Source organism: Barbatula barbatula (assembly GCF_947034865.1).
Source record: "Barbatula barbatula genome assembly, chromosome: 13".
NCBI classification, from domain to species: Eukaryota; Metazoa; Chordata; class Actinopteri; order Cypriniformes; family Nemacheilidae; genus Barbatula; species Barbatula barbatula.
Window position 1 is genome coordinate 23193962 of NC_136776.1, and position 23918 is coordinate 23217879.

The 23918-nt window shown below is 42.5% G+C and overlaps 2 protein-coding genes across 9 annotated transcripts; both read right to left on the reverse strand.

Annotated features, from left to right (window-relative positions):
• Nucleotides 1-696: 696 nt before the first annotated feature.
• On the reverse strand, nt 697-10074 carry LOC306902491 (uncharacterized protein). Of its 6 annotated transcripts, none has more exons than XR_013787455.1 (6): nt 9755-9906; nt 9171-9467; nt 8189-8515; nt 7867-8102; nt 1463-1554; nt 697-842 (listed from the first exon to the last, which is right to left on the reverse strand). XR_013787455.1 is itself a non-coding variant. In XM_079471099.1 (6 exons), exons 1-5 carry the CDS (start codon nt 9879-9881, stop codon nt 1472-1474), a joined length of 1134 nt encoding a protein of 377 aa, XP_079327225.1. In that variant the 5' UTR covers nt 9882-10074; the 3' UTR covers nt 697-842; nt 1463-1471. The 6 variants fall into 6 exon arrangements, 3 of the variants coding, with proteins under 3 accessions (XP_079327225.1, XP_079327226.1, XP_079327227.1); XR_013787456.1 differs by having other exon boundaries at nt 697-1187; nt 1294-1554; nt 7803-8102; nt 9755-9885; XM_079471099.1 differs by having other exon boundaries at nt 7803-8102; nt 9755-10074.
• Nucleotides 10075-10931: 857 nt separating this feature from the next.
• LOC306902490 (uncharacterized protein) lies at nt 10932-16365 on the reverse strand. 3 transcript variants are annotated; one of them, XM_079471098.1, is made up of 6 exons: nt 15930-16365; nt 15351-15653; nt 13939-14265; nt 13550-13852; nt 13338-13429; nt 10932-12096 (listed from the first exon to the last, which is right to left on the reverse strand). In XM_079471098.1, the coding sequence occupies exons 1-5, from the start codon at nt 16054-16056 to the stop codon at nt 13347-13349; spliced, it is 1143 nt and encodes a 380-aa protein (XP_079327224.1). In that variant the 5' UTR covers nt 16057-16365; the 3' UTR covers nt 10932-12096; nt 13338-13346. The 3 variants fall into 3 exon arrangements, with proteins under 3 accessions (XP_079327224.1, XP_079327222.1, XP_079327223.1); XM_079471096.1 differs by lacking the exon at nt 10932-12096 and adding an exon at nt 12406-13119; XM_079471097.1 differs by lacking the exon at nt 10932-12096 and adding an exon at nt 12409-12907.
• Nucleotides 16366-23918: the final 7553 nt, after the last annotated feature.

The window sequence follows — 23918 nt, forward strand, 5'->3', positions numbered from 1 at the left end:
AGATGGAACAGCACCCTGGAAATGATCAAGTGTTTTCAAAGAAATCAAGCACCATTGAGAGACGCACTGGCCCTACATGCAAGCAACATTAACATGCCAACCACAGCTGAACTGGAAAATCTGAAGCAGTTACACTGCAAGTAATTCTCATGTATTATGTTTGTTTCTCAATCAAACAATGGTGGGTGGGTGTACATGTGTGTGTCAGTGAAAGCACGAAAAAATGCTAAATTGGGGGTCAAAATGGGTCTTACTAAAAAACGTATAAACCCTGGAAACTGTGATATTATCTGGGACATACATTATAGCAAACACGTGGCTAGCAGAATTTAAAGAAAGAACTAATTGACCTGATTGATAGCCATCAATTTAATAATCCACAAACACACATTCATGCGGATAAAAGAAGTTTAGAGTTAAAGAATAGTTCTTGAAATGTGTACGATCATGACAATCCTTAGAAATCTCCAAAAATCACTTGATCATATATTCATGTGCAATCCACTCCAATTCTCCTAAAGAAGGACTGACTCTGAATGAATGACATTGACATCCCAGAGCCGTAGAAATATTCAGATCCTGCAAATATTTACATGAAGATCTATAAGCGCTAGCATATCTATCATCTTCAGCATATTTCAGAAGATGAAGGAATTTGAAATAATGAAATGAAGTAACAATTACAGCTACTGTAGATAATGTGCATGTCACTCATTTATGAAAATATTCATAAGGCAGTTTACAAGAACGCTGTAAAAATACTGAAGTAAAGAGAGTGAAGCAGAAGTAGGAGACACATCACTGGTGGCACTTGTCCACTGAATCTTTTCCTCTGTTATTATCTGTAAGAAACACAGATGAGAGAGAAAATGAAACTATGAACCAGTGCCAAACTATATTTGTGTTGTTTTGAAGTGTCTTTTAAACATTGTGATGTTGTAATAAATCCTCTCCTGACGGTTACAAGACGCCCACAGATAAGATTTGCATTTGCAGCAACTTCTGTTTCTCTTTACATGTGACGGCAATCTCCCAAAAGCTTTATATGTCAGAGCTGTGAGAGAGAGTGGCAAGAAACCTTTTGATAAAAAATATATACTGTATATATACAAATAAGTAATACTTCTAAAGTAAAAAAGAAACACATCCAATCCCCAAAACCATGTGAAATATTGAGTAAAGTTAAACTAAACTAAAGGTGCTTTAAGGGTTATGCACACTTATAAAACGGCATCATTGTACTTTCCTCAAACGATTCTTACAGTTTTTCGGTTTCATAGACGTTCAGGTTGCAATTTCACAGTAAAGGTGGAAGAGGTCCGTCTTTTTTACCATTAAGATTCTAAACCCTCCACACACGAGATCAGTTGTGTCTTTAATATTTGTGTTTCATCCGTTCTGTTTTAATATCTGAATAAAAACCCAAACAAAACCGTCACATGCGGTTTCAGACGATTCTTACCTTCTTGATTTAGAGAACCTGTGACGACACAAGAACCAGCAGAACACCAACACATGATCCACCTAAAGACACACCTGAAGATCGATCTCGAGCTGTAATAATAGAGAGACACATCAGTGTAACTCAATCTCAACAAACATGTATGTTTAACCGTTTAAATTAGTGGATAAAATGGTGTAGAAATGTTTCCCCTTCAGTCGGTCTCTCGACGTTGTGAGAGACTGACTGGGGTTTGATCCTGAGAACCTACCCTCTCCGAGATAATTAATAATTAAAAAACGCCAATGGGCTTGGCGAATGGCACGCGCACGCCAGTCTCCGCCCCGTGCATACGGGTATAAAAGGAAGATGGCGGCGGTCATTCACTTATCCTTTGTTCTTCGGAACCTGTGTGTTTCTTATGCAACGCGCTTTTACTCGACTTCGAGAAAACTTTTCCTGCTGGATTTACGACGCGGAGCAGCGGACTTCTCCTTTCGTGGACTTCCCCTGGGCGTTTCGGCAGAAGGCTACAGACCTTAGAGGTAAGTCCCTCCGGCTACGAGTATGTCTCGTAGCTGTGTCCTCGGATGCGACAGACTCATCCCGGAGTCTGACGGCCATGACACCTGCGTCACTTGCTTGGGGCTCAAGCATGCTGAGGCAGGTTTCACTGATTCGGCATGTTCCGTGTGTGCGGACATGGCAATCAGGGTGTTGCGGTCACGGTTGGCTACGTTCTTTTCGAGCGCTGCCACCACCCCGTCTGCTTCCCAGGCGTCTTCAGCCGCTGTTTCGGCGCGGTTGATCGCTTTGGCGAGCGGCGGGGGTGATTCGGGGATTCCTATGGATGTCGCTCCGTCAGCAACATGCTCGCGGACCATCCATACCCCTGCACGCTCACCTGGTTTGTCCCCTATGAGCGGCAGACAGCCGTCTCATAGCGGAAAGACTGCGTATAGGGATGATGACTCCATTTCTGTCGCTGCATCGGACAGCTGCCTGCTGGCATCTGATGCGGAAGATTCCTCTGACCTCCTGTCGTCGGGCAGTCGAGTACCAGAGGAGACGGACGCAGAGATGTCGGCCATGCTCTCTCGGGCAGCCGCGTGCATCGGGTTGCAGTGTGTGGCTCCACCCTCCCCGAAACGCTCGCGGCTGGATGCATGGTTTCTGGGATCGGGGCGTGGTCAAAAGCCGCGCCCCGCCCCGGTGCCGTTCTTCCCGGAAGTGCATGAAGAACTCTCCAAGTCTTGGAATGCGCCCTTTTCGGCGCGTATCAGGCAGGAGGGTTCGGCGGCTGTGGCTTCCCTGGATGGAGGAGCGGCTAGAGGCTATGTCGACGTTCCCCGGGTGGAGTGTGCGGTCGCGGGCCACTTGTGCCCGCAGACGGCTGCCACCTGGAGGGGTCGACCTAGACTCCCGTCCAGAGCATGTAAGCTCTCTTCGACACTCGTGTCGAAGGCTTACAGTGCTGCTGGACAAGCCGCTTCTGCACTCCACGCTATGGCAGTCCTCCAGGTCTTTCAGGCGAAAGTCCTGAAGGACTTGGACGGCGGGAAGCCCGACCCAACTCGCATGAGTGAATTGCGCACTGCCACAGACCTCGCGCTACGGGCGACGAAGGCCACGGCGGGCGCCCTGGGTCGGTCGATGTCCACAATGGTGGTCCAGGAAAGGCATCTGTGGCTTAACCTTGCGCAGATGAGCGACGCCCAGAAGGCTCGCCTTCTAGACGCGCCCATCTCGCAAGCCGGGCTGTTTGGCGATACCGTGGAGGACGTAGCGCAGCAGTTCTCCACGGTTCAGAAGCAGACCGAGGCGATTAAGCAGATCCTGCCGCGCCGCGACGTGGCCACCAGCAGGTCGTCACGTTCTCGGCCGCAGTCTGCTTCCCAACAGCCCCGCCCTCCAGCGGTGGCACCTCCGGTTCCAGGACCCTCCCATAGGACGACCCGCCAGAGACGTCGAGCCCCGCGGAAGAAGGCATCTGTCCCCCGTCAGCAGTCCGCCAAGAGCGCTGCTAAGCGGCCCTGACGGGACGAACCTAGGGGAAGTTTCATTGGGTCCGATCCCGGCCTTTCCAACGCTGGATCGGGGAAGGACGCTGCCTGCCGCGTCTCCATCAAGTCCGGGCCCTTTTCAGGGCCCGGCACCCACTTACTCACAAAGAGAGATATTTCCCCTGGGTTTTCCTCCACAGCACTCTCGTCCAGACGGTGTCTTGGATGGATCGGGCCGCCGACTGCAATCTCCCCCGGATGTTGCGTCAGGCCGCCGGAAGCAGGTAAAACTACAGAGCCGTCAGCCTCCCAGGGGGTCCCCCCTTTGCGAGGTGACCGCACTGTCAGCCACCGAACCAACCTTCCCCGGCACGGTGAAGCAGATTGTCCCTCTGGTCCCACTGTCGCGGTTCTTGGACGCTTGGCAGCGCACCAGCCCGTCACATTGGATAGAGAGGACAGTCCGTCTCGGTTACTCGATCCAATTCGCCAGGCGCCCCCCCAAGTTTCGGGGCATTCTGTACACCTCGGTGCGAGGAGAGAATGCTTCCGTGCTTCGGGAGGAGGTTGCCGCCCTTCTGGCGAAGGGTGCGGTCGAACCCGTCCCTATAACCGAGATGTCGTCCGGGTTTTACAGCCCGTACTTCATCGTGCCCAAAAAGGGCGGGGGGCTGCGGCCCATATTGGATCTGCGTCGCCTGAACAAACACCTGCACAGGCTGCCGTTCAGAATGCTGACGCAGAGACGCATCCTGGGCTCGGTACGTCACCAGGATTGGTTCGTGGCAATCGACCTGAAGGACGCGTACTTTCACGTCTCTATTCTTCCCCGACACCGACCGTTCCTACGGTTCGCGTTCGAGGGAAGGGCGTATCAGTACAGGGTCCTGCCATTCGGTCTGGCCCTGTCTCCACGGGTTTTTTCCAAACTAGTGGAGGCTGCCTTAGCTCCTGTCAGGGAGCAAGGCGTGCGAGTGCTAAACTATCTCGACGACTGGCTTATCTTGGCACACTCGCGAGATGTGTTGTGCACGCACAGGGACCTTGTGCTTCGGCACCTAGACCGTCTAGGCCTCCAGGTCAACCAGGAGAAGAGCAAGCTCACCCCCGCGCAGAGCACCTCTTACCTCGGTATGGAACTAGACTCTGTCCGTATGACAGCACGTCTCACCAACTAGCGTGCACAGTCAGTGCTGCGCTGTCTGAGGTTGATCAGTCAGCATCCCTCGACATCGCTGAAGATTTTTCAGAGGCTCCTGGGGCACATGGCGTCCTCGACGGGTGTAATCCCTCTCGGGTTGATGCACATGCGGCCGCTTCAGCACTGGCTACAGAGTCGGGTTCCCTGGACGGCGTGGCACGCCGGCACCAGGCGGATTACGGTAACGCCGCAGTGCCTTCGCACTCTCTTACCCTGGTCAGACTTGACCTTTCTCCGGGCGGGGGTCCCGCTCGGACAGGTTTCGAGGCGTGTCGTAGTAACGACAGACGCCTCCCTGCAAGGGTGGGGTGCGGTGTGCAACGGGCACGCAGTATCGGGTCACTGGACGGGTCCCCGACTGCGGTGGCATATCAACTGCCTAGAGTTGCTAGCAGTCCATCTGGCACTGAGGAGGCTCCAGCCCCTCGTGCAGGACAAACACGTGCTAGTCTGGTCGGACAGCACGACTGCTGTGGCGTACATCAATCACCAGGGCGGCATACGCTCACGGCAGTTGTCGCAACTCGCCCGACGCCTCCTCCTCTGGAGTCAGCAGGTGACGAAGTCCCTGCGGGCCACGTTTCTCCCGGGATACCTAAACCAGGCAGCCGATGCGCTCTCTCGTCAGGGCATTCCCCGCGGAGAATGGCGGCTCCATCCCCGCGCAGTCCAGCTCATATGGGAGCGGTTCGGTCAAGCACAGGTGGACCTGTTTGCCTGCCCGTACTCCACCCATTGCCCGCTCTGGTACTCCCTGACCGAGGGTCCCCTCGGCACGGATGCCTTAGCACACAGCTGGCCGCGAGACAAGCGGAAGTACGCCTTCCCCCCAGTGAGCCTCCTTGCACAGGTCCTGTGCAAGGTCAGGGAAGAGGGGCATCAGGTTCTGGTAGTTGCGCCATACTGGCCCACCCAGACCTGGTTCTCGGATCTGGTAGATCTGACGACGGCCCCCCCTGGCCCATTCCCCTGTCGAAGGACCTGTTGTCGCAGGGGAAGGGCACGGTTTGGCACCCCAACCCAGGCCTCTGGAGACTCCATGCCTGGCCCCTGGACGGGACGAGGAGACCCTAGGGGGCTTGTCGGTAGCGGTCCGGGAGACTGTTCTACAGGCTAGAGCCCCTGCTACTAGGCGGTTATACGCCTACAAGTGGCGCCTCTTTTCGTCCTGGTGTTCTCCCCGGGGGGAGAACCCACGGAATTGCTCGATCGGGTCGGTGCTGGCCTTTTTACAGCAGAGACTTGAGAGTAATCTCTCCCCTTCCACTCTGAGAGTGTATGTTGCGGCCATTGCTGCACATCACGATCTCGTGGAGGGTAAGTCTCTCGGTCAGCACGACCTGGTCAACAGGTTCCTCAAGGGCGCGAGAAGGGTGAATCCACCTCGACCGCGCTCTGTACCCTCTTGGGACCTTAACGTGGTCCTACAGGGCCTTGGTACGGCCCCGTTTGAGCCCCTCGGAGTTGCCAGTCTCCCTCATCTGTCGATGAAAGCTGCACTCCTGACGGCGCTCGCCTCTATCAAGAGGGTGGGGGACCTACAGGCATTTTCCGTGTCCCAAGGGTGCCTAGAGTTCGGGCCCGGCGACTCTCACGTGGTCTTGAGACCCCGGCCCGGTTACGTGCCCAAGGTTCCCACCACTCCCTTCCGGGACCAGGTGGTGAGCCTGCAGGTGCTCCCCTCAGGGGAGGAAGACCCAACCTCTAATGTGTTGTGTCCAGTACGCGCGCTGCGCCTCTATCTGGACCGCACACGGGGCCTAAGAAGCTCCGAGCAGCTCTTTGTCAGTTACGGAGGACAGCACCCGGGGGGGGCTGTCTCCAAACAGAGACTGGCGCACTGGATTGTGGATGCCATCACGGTGGCATACCAGTCCCAAGATCGCCCGTGCCCGCTGGCAGTGAGGGCCCACTCCACCCGGAGTGTGGCCTCCTCGTGGGCACTGGCACAAGGCGCCTCTCTGGCAGACATCTGCAGTGCTGCGGGTTGGGCTACACCCAGTACCTTCGCAAGGTTTTACAATCTTCGCGTGGAACCAGTAGCAGCCCATGTCCTCAACGCCCCCGGCGTGTAGGACGGACTCCTGTTCTGGGCGTACGCCTGCGAAAACGCCTTCTCCCCTTGCTAGGTGAGACTACGGCGTTATTAGCCTCCCTACTTTCCCCTCTAGGCGAAGCATAGGCATTCCATCCATCACTAAGCATTGCACTTGGTAACAGACTGAGCGGAGCCGTCTGTTAGAACCAGGTCCATTATAGGTAGAGTCATCCCCGCTCGGGCAGACCCCTGTATTAGGACTAGTGCCCCATACGTAGTGACTCCCCGCTGGGTCGTCCCGTGTGTTGAATTCCTCACTCAGGATTTCCCGATTGGTGAATCTGTGACCTCCCCGCCGGTGGTATCCCACCTGGATTGTCCCCCTATTCGGGCTAACACCTTCCGCATGATGTTCTCCCCGCAGGGGAGACCATGTTAGTATCTCCACATGTAACCTCCCCTTGGGTAGGATGTGGCCTCCGTAACACACTCTTCTAAGAGAAGAGCAGTGTTCCCCAGTATTCGGCTCCGGACAGCTCCTCGCTACTAGAGGCGTACGCCACTGTCCGTGAGGCCGTCAGTAGAGGCTTCTCAGTATGACCAATACTATGTGACTGGAAGATTACGTCTCGTGGTAGCACTATTTGGCACTAGCCCAGTCAGGGTCGCTCCGCTAGAGGTCGTGATATCGGTGCAAGCGCTGTGGCGTTTAAGATTGATCCCCAGTCAGTCTCTCACAACGTCGAGAGACCGACTGAAGGGGAACGTCTCGGTTACGTCTGTAACCTCGGTTCCCTGATGGAGGGAACAAGACGTTGTGACTTCATGCCACAACGCTGCACCGAATCACTGCAGTGAACGTTCCAGGTTCCTCAGTACAAAGGGTAAGTGAATGACCGCCGCCATCTTCCTTTTATACCCGTATGCACGGGGCGGAGACTGGCGTGCGCGTGCCATTCGCCAAGCCCATTGGCGTTTTTTAATTATTAATTATCTCGGAGAGGGTAGGTTCTCAGGATCAAACCCCAGTCAGTCTCTCACAACGTCTCGTTCCCTCCATCAGGGAACCGAGGTTACAGACGTAACCGAGACGTTATAAAGCTCTTGTCAAATACTCACCGGTGACAGTCACAATGAATCTCTTCTTAATGGATTGTGGGAAATTTCCCATTATGATCCTTACTTGATAAACTCCAGAGTCTTCAGTCGTGACGTTTGTGATGGTGAGAGATCCGATCTCATTATCCTTCTGCAGTCTGTCTCTAAATCTCTCACTGTACCTATAAAGTGATTGTATGGAGTCAGGTTTTAACTCATCAGGTCCAAATCCCCAGTCGGTATGATCATCTCTCTGTATTGGAATATCAATGTGTAGTGTAAGAGAATCTCCCTCCATCACTGACACCGACTTCACTTCATCTGCATCACAAAACACACAAGAAAAGTTGTGAAACACTGAGATGTGTATATGATGTTTATGATATTGAAGGACTTGATGTTCTCACCACTGACAGTAACGGTGTATGACCGGTGTATGGTGTGTGTTCCTCTATTGCTGTCGACCTTTACTTCATAAAGTCCAGAAAGATCAGTTGTGATGTTTGTGATGGTGATATCTGCAGACCACCGATCCAGCTCCAGTCTGTCTCTGAATCTCTCATCATGTGTTGAGATGATTTCAGTCTTTCTGTTGATTTCAGCTAGAGAAGAGTTTTCAAACCTCCAGCGGATCACATCGTAGTTTTCAAAATCAGGCACACCAGCTTTCAGCCTCACAGAATCTCCCTCCATCACTGTCAATGATGTCACATGATCTGTATAACCACCCCGAGCTGCAGAACAAACAGTGAAAGTTCCTGAAACTCATTTTCAAAAAACACATTAACTATTTTACCAGATCTACACTGTGAAACGTTGCTGTAGTTTTCCCAGTAATTTACTGTATATTTCTTTTATAAATTAATTTTAAACATAATCTTAACGTTTTCTTATATTTTCTATCATGGCTCAATATCTCGGGTGTTTATTTTGTTATGTAATTTAAGAAGTTTAAAATCATTTTACTAGAAAGTAAGATAAAAATGCGTTGGAAAAACATCATTTTTTACAGTCTTGCTGTGCTAATGCCAGTAATGAGACCGATCTTTTCTTGCTCATTTTGAATCTCAAAAGTCAAAGTGTTTTAATTTTGGTTAAAGTAAAGTTTACCTCCAATTGACAACGGCACTAATAGCAAAGTAATTCAATCTACAGTAAGTTACCGGCAAACCTGCTGCAAAACTACAGCAAAGTTTAAGTGTATAAGCTTAACTGACTTTAACAGATGACGCTGAAAACACAAGAACAAGATCTGAAATACTTTATCATCCAAACACTCAAAGCACATTCAGAAGACTTAATTTCACACCTATCCATCCTGATGTTTCTCCTACAACAGTGCTAACAGCTAACATGTGTTGTATTACTTTTTGTTAACAAGATACTCACTACTAACACTGAACGTCTGTCTTGTGTTTTTCTCTCCAGTGATCTGTAGATTATAATCTCCGATGCTTTCACTTCTGACCTCTATGATGGTGAGATCTCCAGTCTCATAGTTTAGCTTCACTCTGTCAGTAAATCTCCCTTCAGAGCCGCTAAACAAGAAGATTGAACCTCTGACCCGTTTAGCTACGAGTTCATATCCATGTCTCCACTCGATCACATCATCACTCTGAATTACAGTATTAGTGTGAAACGTGATAGAGAATCCTATATTCACTGACACTGACTCTATCACAGCACCTACAGAACAAAAGTGAGAGATTAAACAAAGATTCAATAGAGATCATTGTGTAAAGTCATGTCTTCATGAAATATCACATTTAAGTCGAGACGTCCGCTGTATTCAATGCATGTCTTTCAGAAACAACATTAAGTCATTAACAGTGTTACAAATTAGAAGACAAAAAATAACAAAAAGTATTTTAAATAGCGTCCGTATCTAAACTAATATACAGTACATATCACTCGCACTTACAGTATGTGTAGAAATAAACGTAGAAGTTCTGAATGTTGCTAAATGAACTGACCGTTGATGAGTAAAGAGATGATGAAGAGTAAAGAGATGGTCTTCATGTTGTTGTAGGTGTTTGACTTCATAAAGACGATCAGTAAAGTGTTCAGCGCTTCATCTGTGACCACGAACACACCGAGCATGTGATTTGTTAAAGCCGATTGGTTGTGACTCAATAGCTTTCTGCTGTATCAGCCCCGAGAATGAGGCGGAGAAACACAGCGTGAATCACAGCGTCTGAAAGAAAAGTTAAACCTCTCATTACAGCTTCCAGGAATAATGGTAAAAATGCACCACCCCATCCCAAAGCACCACGGGGCACCATGGGGTAAACACATTTTTAAACACCATGGGGTTATGAACATTTTGCAAGCTTAACCGGTTTGATTGAAATAAAAATGTACACAATAAATACGATACACACTGGTCTGGTTATTTTCCTCCCCATGTTGTGGCAAAACTGACATTTCCCTCCACCGGCTGTTTCTAGCTAATGTAGGTGCAGAAATATCTGATGATATTTTTGAGATTGTGAAGATAGACAAAATGTGAAGATAAACAAATCGACTATTTAAAAGACTTTAAGACTTCTTAAAGGTAGTGATAGTTTCCAGACACTTCATCTCCTTAGTCTCCATGTCTTGCGTTAACGTTTAAATTATCGTTGCCTCAATGTGTTCTGTCTCCATCCCCAATAGGGTTGTGACAGAAGTGTGAAAATATGTTTGGATGTCTTACAAGCTAAGGGAAAGAAAAACATGGGAGGAAACTCATCGACCACTGATCATGTGGTTTGAGTTGGCAAGCTGCCTCAGAAGAATTTCAACATGGGACCCTTGAAGCTTTACAGCGCCTGCAGAACATCTACACTGACGCCCAAACCAGATGCTACGTCAAACCCCCCTGATAACACTTATATCAGGAGGTGTGCATCCCAGACAGCACAGTTCTGTTGAAATATGTCTGTTTTAAACCTGGAAACCATCTGATGTATAAAACATTGATAAACATTGCAGTTACTGCCAATAATGCACACCAGCGTTGGCACGCAATGCAGTTTGACGCGTTCAACCAATAAAACAATGTCCGCTTCCATCCTTCTTGCTTCCATCCATCCTTCATTTATTTTACAACACAATTGATTCATTTCGTCAGTGGTGCAGAGTCACAAAACCATAGAGAGCTCTTGGATTCAATTCAATTCATTTTTATTTATATAGTGCTTTTCACAATTTGCATTGTTCCAAAGCAGCTTAACAGGGGAAAATAAGAAAAACACAAAAAGGGTCAAACACAGTACATGAATAGTTTAACTTGTTATATAAGCGCCTAGTAAATAATATCTAATGTCAACAGTCTCCCGGTGGTTTGCATTCATAGAATCATAGAAAACATATTGACCGGATGCAGAACATCTACCACAGAAGTTCAAAGACAGATGTATTATTATTGACTTTATTCATGACTCTTGAGGTTTATTCTGTATAGAGAATGCAAATATGTGTAAGATGACCAGTAGGGGCAACATTGTATAAAGCATGTACATCTGTTGTATTAGTCTTTGATTCATATGTTGCTGTTCATTTCTACTTTATTCATTAACGGAATGCTCAGTGCACTTTGCGTATTAACGGTTTTACTTGCAGTAAAGGTTCTGCTCACAGTGTAGCTTGCAGCGCAAGGTACGGGGCAAAACAAGTAAATGTGTTTTTTAACCAATGGCACCACAAGTAATACGTGCTGGACGAATCTCTCCAGAACAGCCCGTTTGACAGCGCCTTGCCAAAATGCAGGAAGGTAGTGGCCATTTCAAGCATAAGCCAGCAAACGCAGCCGAGCACGAACAGCAGCAGGTTGCACATCATCAAAAGAAAGAGTCACTCGCACAAGAGGTGTCAACCAGATGGAACAGCACCCTGGAAATGATCAAGTGTTTTCAAAGAAATCAAGAACCATTGAGACGCACTGGGCCTACATGCAAGCAACATTAACATGCCAACCTCAGATGAATGGGAAAAACTGAATAGGTTTGAGACTGTCAAGTCAGCTTTATTTATTTAGCGCTTTTTACAATTTTCATTGCAACAAAGCAGCTTTACAAGAAAACATTGACTATAAGCAAAACAAATTGGGTTATGCAAGTCAAAAAATAGGTCAGATATTAGACAGACTATAAAATCCTATATGTAGTGTTAATTAAATAAAACTATAAAATTCTAGCAGCCCCCCCGCCCAGTGAAAAACAGTATACAAACGGTGGCGAGGAACCCAAAACTCCATTGGAGAAGAAAAAAACCTCAGAGGGAAACCAGGCCTAACCAGGGGATTCCAGTTCCCCTCTGGCAAAAGCTGCATCCTCTGCACAACAAAGCAAAATAAAAATAATTAGATTTAATATTATCATTAAAATATTAATAATAATCTAAATAATCGAATAGCTTCTAGAGTCGTAAATAAAACTGTGCTGGAACACTGCATGCAATTCTCATGTATTATGTTTGTTTCTCAATCAAACAATGGTGGGTGGGTGTACATGTGTGTGTCAGTGAAACCTTCACGAAAAAATGCTAAATTGGCGTATAAACCCTGGAAACTGTGATATTATCTGGGACATACATTATAGCAAACACGTGGCTGCCAGAGTTTAAAGAAAGAACTCATTTACCTAATTGATAGCCATCAATTTAATGATCCACTGAAGTAAAACACACATTCATGCGGATAAAAGAAGTTTATAATAGTTTTTGAAATGTGTATGATCATGACAATCCTTTAAAATCTCCAATAATCACTAGATCATTTATTGATCATTTATTAAAGTGCGCAACCCAATCCAATTCTCCTAAAGAAGGACTGACTCTGAATGAATGACATTGACATGCCAGAGCCGTAGAAATATTCAGATCCTGCAAATATTTACACGAAGATCTATAAGCGCTAGCATATCTATCATCTTCAGCATATTTCAGAATATGAAGGAATGTAAACTACTGAAATGAAGTAACAATTACAGCTACTGTAGATAATGTGCATGTCACTCATTTATGAAAATATTCATAAGGCAGTTTACAAGAACGCTGTAAAAATACTGAAGTAAAGAGAGTGAAGCAGAAGTAGGAGACACATCACTGGTGGCACTTGTGCACTGAATCTTTTCCTCTGTTATTATCTGTAAGAAACACAGATGAGAGAGAAAATGAAACTATGAACCAGTGCCAAACTATATTTGTGTTGTTTTGAAGTGTCTTTTAAACATTGTGATGTTGTAATAAATCCTCTCCTGACGGTCACAAGACGCCCACAGATAAGATTTGCATTTGCAGCAACTTCTGTTTCTCTTTACATGTGACGGCAATCTCCCAAAAGCTTTATATGTCAGAGCTGTGAGAGAGAGTGGCAACAAACCTTTTGATAAAAAATATATACTGTATATATACAAATAAGTAATACTTCTAAAGTAAAAAAGAAACACATCCAATGAATGAATCCCTGAACCCTCCACACACGAGATCAGTTGTGTCTTTAATATTTGTGTCTTATCCATTCTGTTTTAATATCTGGATAAAAACCCATCACATGCTGTTTCAGACGATTCTTACCTTCTTGATTTAGAGAATCTGTGACGACACAAGAACCAGCAGAACACCAACACATGATCCACCTAAAGACACACCTGAAGATCGATCTCGAGCTGTAATAATAGAGAGACACATCAGTGTAATTCAATCTTAACAAACATGTATGTTTAACCGTTTAAATTAGTGGAAAAAATGGTGTAGAATTGTTTATAAAGCTCTTGTCAAATACTCACCGGTGACAGTCACAATGAATCTCTTCTCAATGGATTGTGGGAAATGTTCCATTGTGATCCTTACTTGATAAACTCCAGAGTTTTCAGTCGTGACGTTTGTGATGGTGAGAGATCCGATCTCATCGGTATTCCTCTGAAGTCTGCCTCTGAATCTCTCACCGTACATATAAAGTGATTCTATTGAGGCAGGCTTTAACTCATCAGGTCCAAATCTCCAGTCGGTCTGATCATCTCCCTGTATTGGAATATCAATGTGTAGTGTGACAGATTCTCCCTCCATCACTGACACCGACTTCACTTCATCTGCATCACAAAACACACAAGAAAAGTTGTGAAACACTGAGATGTGTATATGATGTTTATGATATCGAAGGACTTGATGTTCTCACCACTGACAGTAACGGTGTATGACCGGTGTATGGTGTGTGTTCCGCTATTGCTGTCGACATTTACTTCATAAAGTCCAGAAAGATCAGTTGTGATGTTTGTGATGGTGAGACCTGCAGACCACCGATCCAGCTCCAGTCTGTCTCTGAATCTCTCATCATGTGTTGAGATGATTTCAGTCTTTCTGTTGATTTCAGCTAGAGGAGAGTTTTCAAACCTCCAGCGGATCACATCGTAGTTTTGAGAATAAGGCACACCAGCATGCAGCCACACAGAATCTCCCTCAATCACTGTCAATGACGTCACATGACCTGTATAACCACCCTGAGCTGCAGAACAAACAGTGAAAGTCACTGAAACTCATTTTCAAAAAGCACATTAAGTATTTTACCAGATATCATGTAGATTAGATTAGATTAGATTCAACTTTATTGTCATTAAACATATACAAGTACAGTGTAACGAAATGTAGTTTAGGTCTAACCAGAAGTGCAGTTAGCAAGTGCAGGATATACAGTTAGAATAAATACAGAATACAATATGAAAAATATAATACAGTGGGCATGGCCTATAAAAATATTTTGCAGTAGGTGTGTTCCATGAAAATATGACAGTAACTATGAACAATATATACAGATGGCTATATACTATGAACATTAATGTACAGGTGGATATAAACAGATAATAATTTAGACTAAAATAGTGCAAGTGACTTAGGTATGCATAAATTATTGACATTGGCTATTAAAGTTGCAGTGCAGTAGGTGAGTTAATGCAGTTGTAGAAGTTGATGCAGTAAGGTTACAGAGCATGTGCGAGTCCACACTGTAAAACATTGCTGTAGTTTTGTCAGTAACTTAATGTATATTTCATTTATAAATTAGTTTTAAACATAAACTCAACTTTTTCTTATATTTTCTATCATGGCTCAATATCTCGGGTGTTTATTTTGTTTTCGTAATTTAAGTTTAAAATCATTTTACTAGAAAGTAAGATAAAAATGCGTTGGAAAAACATCATTTTTTTACAGTGTTGCTGTGCTAATGCCAGTAATGAGACCGATCTCTTCTTGCTCACTTTCAATCTCAAAAGTCAAAGTGTTTTAATTTTGGTTAAAGTAAAGTTTACCTCCAATTGACAACAGCAGAAATAGCAAAGTAATTAAATCTACAGTAAGTTACCGGCAAACCTGCTACAAAACTACAGCAAAGTTTAAGTGTATAAGCTTAACTGACTTTAACAGATGACACTGAAAACACAAGAACAAGATCTGAAATACTTTATCATCCAAACACTCAAAACACATTTAGACCAAAACACAGTTCATTTCACACCCATCCGTCCTGATGTTTCTCCTACAACAGTGCTAACAGCTAACATGTGTTGTATTACTTTTTGTTAACAAGATACTCACTACCAACACTGAACGTCTGTCTTGTGTTTTTCTCTCCAGTGATCTGTAGATGAAACACTCCGATGCTTTCAAATGTGACGTCTATGATGGTGAGATCTCCAGTCTGATTGTTTATCTTCAGTCTGTCAGTAAATCTCCCATCAGAGCCGTTAAACAATGAGATTGAACCTCTGTCCAGTTTAGCTATGAGTTCATTATTATATCCATGTCTCCACTCGATCACATCATTACTCTGAATTACAGTATTAGTGTGAAATGTGATAGAGAATCCTATATTCACTATCACTGACTCTGTCACAGCACCTACAGAAGAAAAGTGAGAGATTAAACAAAGATTCAATAGAGATCATTGTGTAAAGTCATGTCTTCATGAAATATCACATTTAAGTCGAGACGTCCGCTGTATTCAAGCGTGTCTTTCAGAAACAACATTAAGTCATTAACAGTGTTACAAATTAGAAGACAAAAACAATTTTAAATAGCGTCCGTATCTAAACTAATATACAGTACATATCACTCGCACTTACAGTATGTGTAGAAATAAACATAGAAGTTCTGAATGTTGCTAAATGAACTGACCGTTGATGAATAAAGAGATGATGAAGAGTAAAGAGATGGTCTTCATGTTGTTGTAGGTGTTTGACTTCATAAAGACGATCAGTAAAGTGTTCAGCGCTTCATCTGTGACCACGAACACACCGAGCATGTGATTTGTTAAAGCCGATTGGCTGTGACTCAATAGCTTTCTGCTTGTTAACCCCGAGAATGAGGCGGAGAAACACCGCGTCTGAAAAACAAGCAGCACTATAAGAACTATTTGTGTGAGTTTTGAATAGTTGTAATAAATGTTCCTCGGATGGACGTTTCAGAGGACCGATGTCTTCATCTTCATCACTTCATCGCTCTGTGACACATATAAACATCAGTCGGTTCGGGCTTTACATTTGCGCTCCCTTTTCTGTCTTCTGTAAACTGATAATCAATCCTGCTGTCCGACCACAGAAACTTAAACCTCTCATAACAATTTCCAGGATTAATGGTTAAACTGCAGATTGCAACATCACCACCCCAAAGCACAACGTCTTGTTCCAAATATAGAATCAAATGACACCATGAGAGATGGTTATGAACATTTTAGGAGCTTTACCGGTTTTATTTAAATTAAAATAATTTGTACACAATAAATATGATATACACTGATCTGGTTATTTTCCTCTTCTTGCTTGTTCTCCTTCAGGCAATCGTCACAAACCATCCAAACATATAACGTTTAGCACAAGAATGCAAAATACTGGTTTCTTAGAAATGTATATGACGCCACGAAAGCAGCTTGCACGCAACTTACAGGATTCAAAGAATTTGGCAAGATGCAAATTTCATCAATTTGTGATCAGTTGAAGACAGAGATATGCTTTGGAAAAACATCATATGAGCTGAGATTTGTCAAGCCTACAATCAAAAGTCAATGTTATCGAAGATCTCAATATGAACGCAAAGATTTACCATCACAGAATGTACGCAATTTTAGATCTGAGCATCTGAGACTGAGAACATGTTGCATTCTTGGCAACAACAAATCGACTATTTAAAGACTTAAATACTTCTTAAACATAGTGATAGTTTCCATACACTTCACCTCATTTATCTCTGCATCTTGCATTAACGTTTAAACGATAGTTAATGATCAATGTGTTCTGTCTCCATCCCCATAGGGTTGCGAAAGAAGTGTGATGGAAGAAACATTCTTTTGGATGTCTTACAAGCTAAGGGAAAGAAAAACATGGGGGGAAACTCATCGACCATTGATCATGTGGTTTGAGATAGCGAGCTGCCTCAACATGTTCAAGAATGTCTCAAGAATTTCAACATGGGACCCTTGAAGCTTTACAGCGCCTGCAGACCAACTACACTGACGTCCAAACAAAAGACAGATGCACAAAACCCCAAAACCATAAAGAGCTCTTGCATATCGATTGATTCCACACACACATCATTATTTTGCACAACTTCATGTCATAAAATGGTTTGTTCATTACCCACACACACATCTTTCATTTCCTCTAATAATTTATTTTGACCACCTACGCCCCCCAGTGTACACAGTAAGAATTGTTGAATATAAATAAATGGCTCCTACAAACATCATAGAAAAGGCAGTTTTACATTCTCAATCACATACATGAACATCTTAGAGAGAAATGTCTCGGAAACGTATTGTACACAAACAAGACTAATGTGCCATTTGATTTTCATCACTTATAAATCTCAAATGAAATGTTATTAACTCAGACTGTGTATATTTGAGATATTTTAATGATGTGTTTCTGTTGGTCTGTATAGTGTGGTGGACATGAGGAACCCAAATCCACCCAAAATACAGGAGACCTCCACCTGTGTATGAACTATTAAGCTTTATACTGTAGGCCTTATATAATATAACTAAATGCCTTATTAGATTTATTTATTATATAACTATTATGATGGTTTTAAATCATCTTACATTAAGTGAGACAAGGTGTTCGTCCTGCTTTTGGGAATATGGACAATATGTGGAAGCATTGCTATAAAATCTTGCATGTTTAAATATGGACTGTTGTATGTAAAGGTTAAAGGTACACCGTAACAAACTCAGTAAAATACCTGGAAATGTTCTATAAGCTGGAGAAACAGAAATATAGCGTAACATATTATTTTCCTGTAATATTACAGGATATAAGGATATATATTCAATCGTTTTCTTGTAAATTTCTTGTCTTTTCTGTCATAGTACATTTTTTTTGACCATATTTAAAAAAAATCTGTAAAGAATATTTTTTTAAATACAGGAAGAATCTGTGAAATTATATTTTTTTTACAGTGTAAAGCCAACAAAACACTTCATATATGTGACCCTGGAACCAGTCAAGAGTAGCACGGGTTTATTTAATGCAATAGTCAACAATACATTGTATGGATCAAATTTATAGATTTTTATTTTATGCAATCAGGATATTATGTAAATATCATGTTCCATGAATATATTTTGTACATTTCCTAAAGTAAATATATCATAACTTTATTTGTGTGAGTATAAGGCAATTTTAAAGGCGATTTTCCCACCATTTAGATTTTTACTGCACCCTCAGAATCCTGATTTTCTACAGTTGCATCTCAACCAAATATCGTCAGAATCCTAACAAACCATAAAGCAATGAAAGCTTATTTATTCAGCTGTCAGATGATGTATACATCTCAATTCAAAATGACCCTTATGACCGGTTATGAGGTCCAGGGTCAGATACGTCATTTTATTCTTACGAAAATGAAATCTAAATGGTTGAGAACCACACACTCACAAACTTCCTACAGTTTATCTCAACGGTTCAATAAATTCATGAATTTAAAGAAAGTGCAACATGGTGGAAAATCCAGTTTTCAAAACGAAATAATCGGCCTCTATCCGGCCAGTGTACTGAAGGCAAAGTACATGTATTAAAAAAATTATCTGAAAATATATGTACTTTCTATTTAATTGCTGTTTTATTCCCACAATTGACAAAACGAGAGAAGATTATCACATGATTTTCTAAGCTCTTTACTCTCTTTATAGGGTTATTCGATTCTTAGTGAAGCTTCACCAGGCCAACGTCAAGCGGCTGTAAAGGTTTAATCTGTGAAAAACTGTTCGTCTGTTTTTCAGGTGTGTCCGGTGAAGACGACGGAGAAATATCAGTGAAGGAGGGAAATTCAGTCACTCTGAACTCCGGTCTTACTGAATTGAGCAAAGATGATGTGATTCAATGGGGCTTTGGACAAGAAAGCACTTTAATAGCTGAAATCAATAAACAGGACGACAGAATCACATATTACGATGTTCTTGGTGAGAGATTCACAGACCGACTGAAGCTGGACATACAGACTGGATCTCTGACCATTACAAACGTCACACGTGAACATGCTGGGAATTATGTCCTCATGGCCTCAAGTGAGGATGTGCGCTAGTCTTTCAAACTGACAGTTTCAGGGGAGTTCATTTTTCTAAATCGTTGAATCCTTATCAATGAATGAAGTCATTAACATGTATTGACCGAGCTGATTCATTCTTATTCAATCTACAGTTTTGTGGGAAAACGTAAAAAGGGGCGCCAGCCGACATCTATAATGAAGGATGCTCTGAAACAGGGCTAGTCAACTGGCGGCCAAATGCGGCCTGCCAATCATCTTTACCTGGCCCTTCATAACATTTCAAATAAATGTGTGCTTTAAGAAATGCACGTCCTGAGACGCCACGTCCAAAACGCTGCTTCATTCAATGGAAAAGTAATTCCCGCAGCTCATAATGATATATTGACATATATTAAAGCGATTTGATCGGTCTGTCCAAGAAACGTATTGTGATTTACAACGTTATAACATCAACGCTTTGTGAAGAGATACGGCTGAGCGTTCGAAACTAAATGTTGTAAAAGTCTTGAGATCAGGCCAAACTCAATGACATACAAAACTACAAAACTAAATGTCTTTTTCGATCTCTTTTGTCTGTAAGATGTCCAGAAGATCAGTCTGAAGCACTTCACATCTTATCAATGAACATCATCTGTATCATCCAAATACATCAGTACATGTGTTTCTGATCATAAATAACACACCTAAAAAACTTAACTCCACGTGTCATAGATATTGTCAAAGCCAAATGATCATTTCTTGTCAACTCGGTCTTGTTCAGTAGCGAAACGTGACGTTTGAGCCTTCAGTCCCTTTACTGTTCCTATTGCGTGTTTCCAGTCCCGACATCCCCTGGATGTAAAAGTTCACAGCATCGAATTTCACAGAGTACTCCAACCAATTTCTCCCTTCAAACCAGTTGCTCGAAAATAACCTTTTCTTTCCAGAAAAAAAGAATGTTATTGGAAATTTTGCTAAAATGACCTGACATGGCGTGTCTGAGCCAAGATCACCTGGACTTTCCTTTTTGACACAAGCAGGTACTGTTCTCGCTGAGGGTGAGGATCTTCATTATATTGAAACACAAGTGATTATATAAAGCTGCCATTAGAGACGGTATAATGTTGATCTATTTATCTATATGGAGAGGTCATGACCTCTGGTTAGTTAAACTTATTACTCTATGTCTTCAATTACTCTATGTAGAAGGTGGAGGGAACCAGCGAACGTAAAACCACTTTTAATATTATAAACAAACAAACAAAAGTAAAATAGCTAGAAGAGAGTTTTCAAACCTCCAGCATAGTTTCCTACATCAGGTGTAGCAGCGCTCAGACTGACAGAATCTCCCTCCATCACTGAAAATGATGTTGCGTCATTTAAACAATCTAGAGAACCTGCTGAACAAACAGTGATAGTTACTCAAAATAAATTCCTAAGACTACATTACGTCTTTTACAAGATTTCATGTGTGAAGGGAATGATTTTGACACTAGTGGGCCCATATTTATGTTATTGCCTATAGGGCCCCACAACCCCTCGAGCCGGCCCTGTGTGTGCGAAACAACGGCAAATTATTTTAAAGACTTTCTTGAAATTGATCACTAATAGAATAGAAATGATGACCACGCGGTAATAAGAATCTAGCAAGCCACTCGATCACAGCGAACTATAGTAATCCCAATGCATATTATAATTACATTAAATAATACAAAATAAAAATAGATTTATTTCAATTAGATATTTATTTATTTGACAGTGCACTTGTTATGCTGTAATTATACATTTAAGTATGGAGTATTAAAAAGTAACTACATGTACTTACTATAGGGATAGGATTAGGATTGGGGTCTGGTTCAGGGTTAGTTAATATGCACTTAAATGATAATAATAAACAAAAATACAAATTATTAAATCTTATATAGCAACATAAAAGTAAACAAATAAATTATAAAATGACAAAAGCATGTACCAAAACTGGTAAAACTTTAACAAACATTTGCATAAAAACTAAAACACAAAACTAAAATAACTCTACAATGTTTAACAAGATATTTAGACTTCAATACATATATGTATACTGTACATGCAATAGCTACTTAATAACATATATAACATCTGATATATTTACATTAGAGGTTAAACAGAAAACAAGAAGTTTGTGTAGATACATTATCATTTTGTGTGTTACTCTAACTTCTTTCTTTTAATTTGAATGTCTCTTTATTCATTGCAAATCAAAGATATATAGATACTGTATATATATATTTACTCTGTTCAGTTACTTCATATCACATCCAACTTATTTTCCAAATGTATTTGATAAAGTGAAGTTTTTCATTGTTCATGTAAGAGCGGTGATACTGATGAGTTTCAATGGTGATCATGTTATCTCTCCTGCTGACCACATATATTCAACAAAGCCAAGTTATCAGTATATATCCACTGATGCTTTCCTTTCTGCAAACAAACACAGATGACAAAATCAAAAGAGGATCACATTTACATGTTTTGTGGGTGTGCATGTGCAAGACTAGAAGTAAGACGGATATCCATACATCCCACATGAACTCATTCTGTTATCATGTTTTCTATATCTACTTCATGCTTCACAGAGTATTAACCTCATGTTAAAAATACATCAATAGCCTTAAAGTAATTCACAGAGTAGAGCTCTTCATCTAATATGTGTGTTAAATAACCTTCATGTATATTATGAACAGAACGCAGATGTAAGATGATTATGACACTGGATGAATGGAGTTACTCACTTGAGACAGTCAGTCTGAATCTCTTGTATAAAGTTTCTCCACGTCTGATGCTTTTGAGTTCATAAAGTCCAGAATGACCCGTTGTGATTTTTTTGATGGTGAGAGATCCAGTGTTTAGTAGCTTAAGTTTATTCTTGAATCTCTCATCATCACCATCATATGTCTTGTGTGTTCCTCCTTTGATTTCAGCTATGATGATATTTTGAGGCACAAACCTCCACACTATCACATAATCTCTCAGTAGTTCTGTAACATCAGTATGTAGAATGACAGACCGTCCCTCGCTCACTGACATCAGATCACCGGTCACAGCGACAAACAGAGACAGAAATGCAGAAAGAAACTTAACAAAACACTGCTCTCAATATTAAGTTCAATTTCAAACCCCACAACAAAATCATCACGAACACAAAATGCACTAAAGTATACACCCTGAATATGAGCAAACATGTTTTTCACATTTAAACTCAATGGCACATTAAAGATCATTATATTCCTCTTGTTCTATAAATGATACTCACCCCGTTGTCTTCTTGCTAAAGGAAACCTTCGGAGATAATAAAACACAGCAAGAACAGAGATGACCAGGAGGAGGCCAACACCAAGTATTACTGAAACAGAAACCACAACCAGCCCTTGTGGTGCGACTGTAATGAAAATAAAAAAGATAACTGATGCAAACCTTCTAAATATCATTCTGAATCATTTTCAGGTAAATCATCATAAACATCACAAATAACATGTGATGTAACATAAAAGTTAACGTTCATCATTATTTATATTTATACTTACGAGAGACATTTACAGTGAATTTCCTCTGAATGGATCGTCTTCTACTGCTGATCTTTAGTTGATAAAGTCCAGAGTCTTCAAACCTGATGTTTGTGATGGTGAGAGATCCTGTCTGATTGTTCAGCATCAGTCCGTCTTTATATGTAGTGAATATATTGTTTGGTTGATGTATTTCAGCGATTCGAGTGTCATCATCAGATACAAACACCCACAGTATCCGATCATCTCTCTGTAATTCAGTATCAGTGTTTAAAGTGACAGAACTACTCATCATCACTGACAGTGTCTTCTGTTTACCTGTATAGAGAAGAGAACTTCACATGACCAGTATCCGAGTTAATGATAAATACATTTGCTGCTTAATCTAAACTATGCAACATGAACAATAGAAGGGTTTATCTTCTAAAAACAGATGAGTCCATTATTAAAAAAATCAGGTTTTTATTGTGTTAGTTAGTATTTTTCTCGAGTTAACTTATAACTTAAGAGGAAAAAGCAAACAAACAAAATAACGGTAGACTCCAAACTAGCAGAAAAGGTCACCAAACAAAACAGGTCGACTGCAAAACTGTGACATCAGATCAGCGAGTGGAAATACACAATAGTCACAGTGACAAAACCAGTGAAACGTCTCCATTCTGCAAGACGAGTAAGAGAAAGAGCTCATTGTACCAACATGAACCACCGGCGAAGTGAAAAGATTCCCTGGCTCTCTATAGGACGAATAGGAGTCTGTGACACACCCTACATGTTACCCAGATGTGATCTCTTACTCACAGTGTTATAGTACAATAGTAACCAAACTCATCTTTATGAGATTAAAAGACTCGCTGTACTCACCACTGACAGTAACTGAGAATATCTGCTGTATGGTGTGTGTTCGGCTAATGCTGTGGATATTTACTTCATAACGTCCAGAAAGATCGGATCTGATGTTCTTGATGGTGAGAGATACAGTCTGAACATCCAACTGAAGTTTGTTTTTGAATCCCCCATCATCATGTGTAGAGAAGACTCCAGACTTTCTGTCGATTTCAGCTAGAGGAGAGTCTACATGTTGAAACCTCCAGCGTATCACATC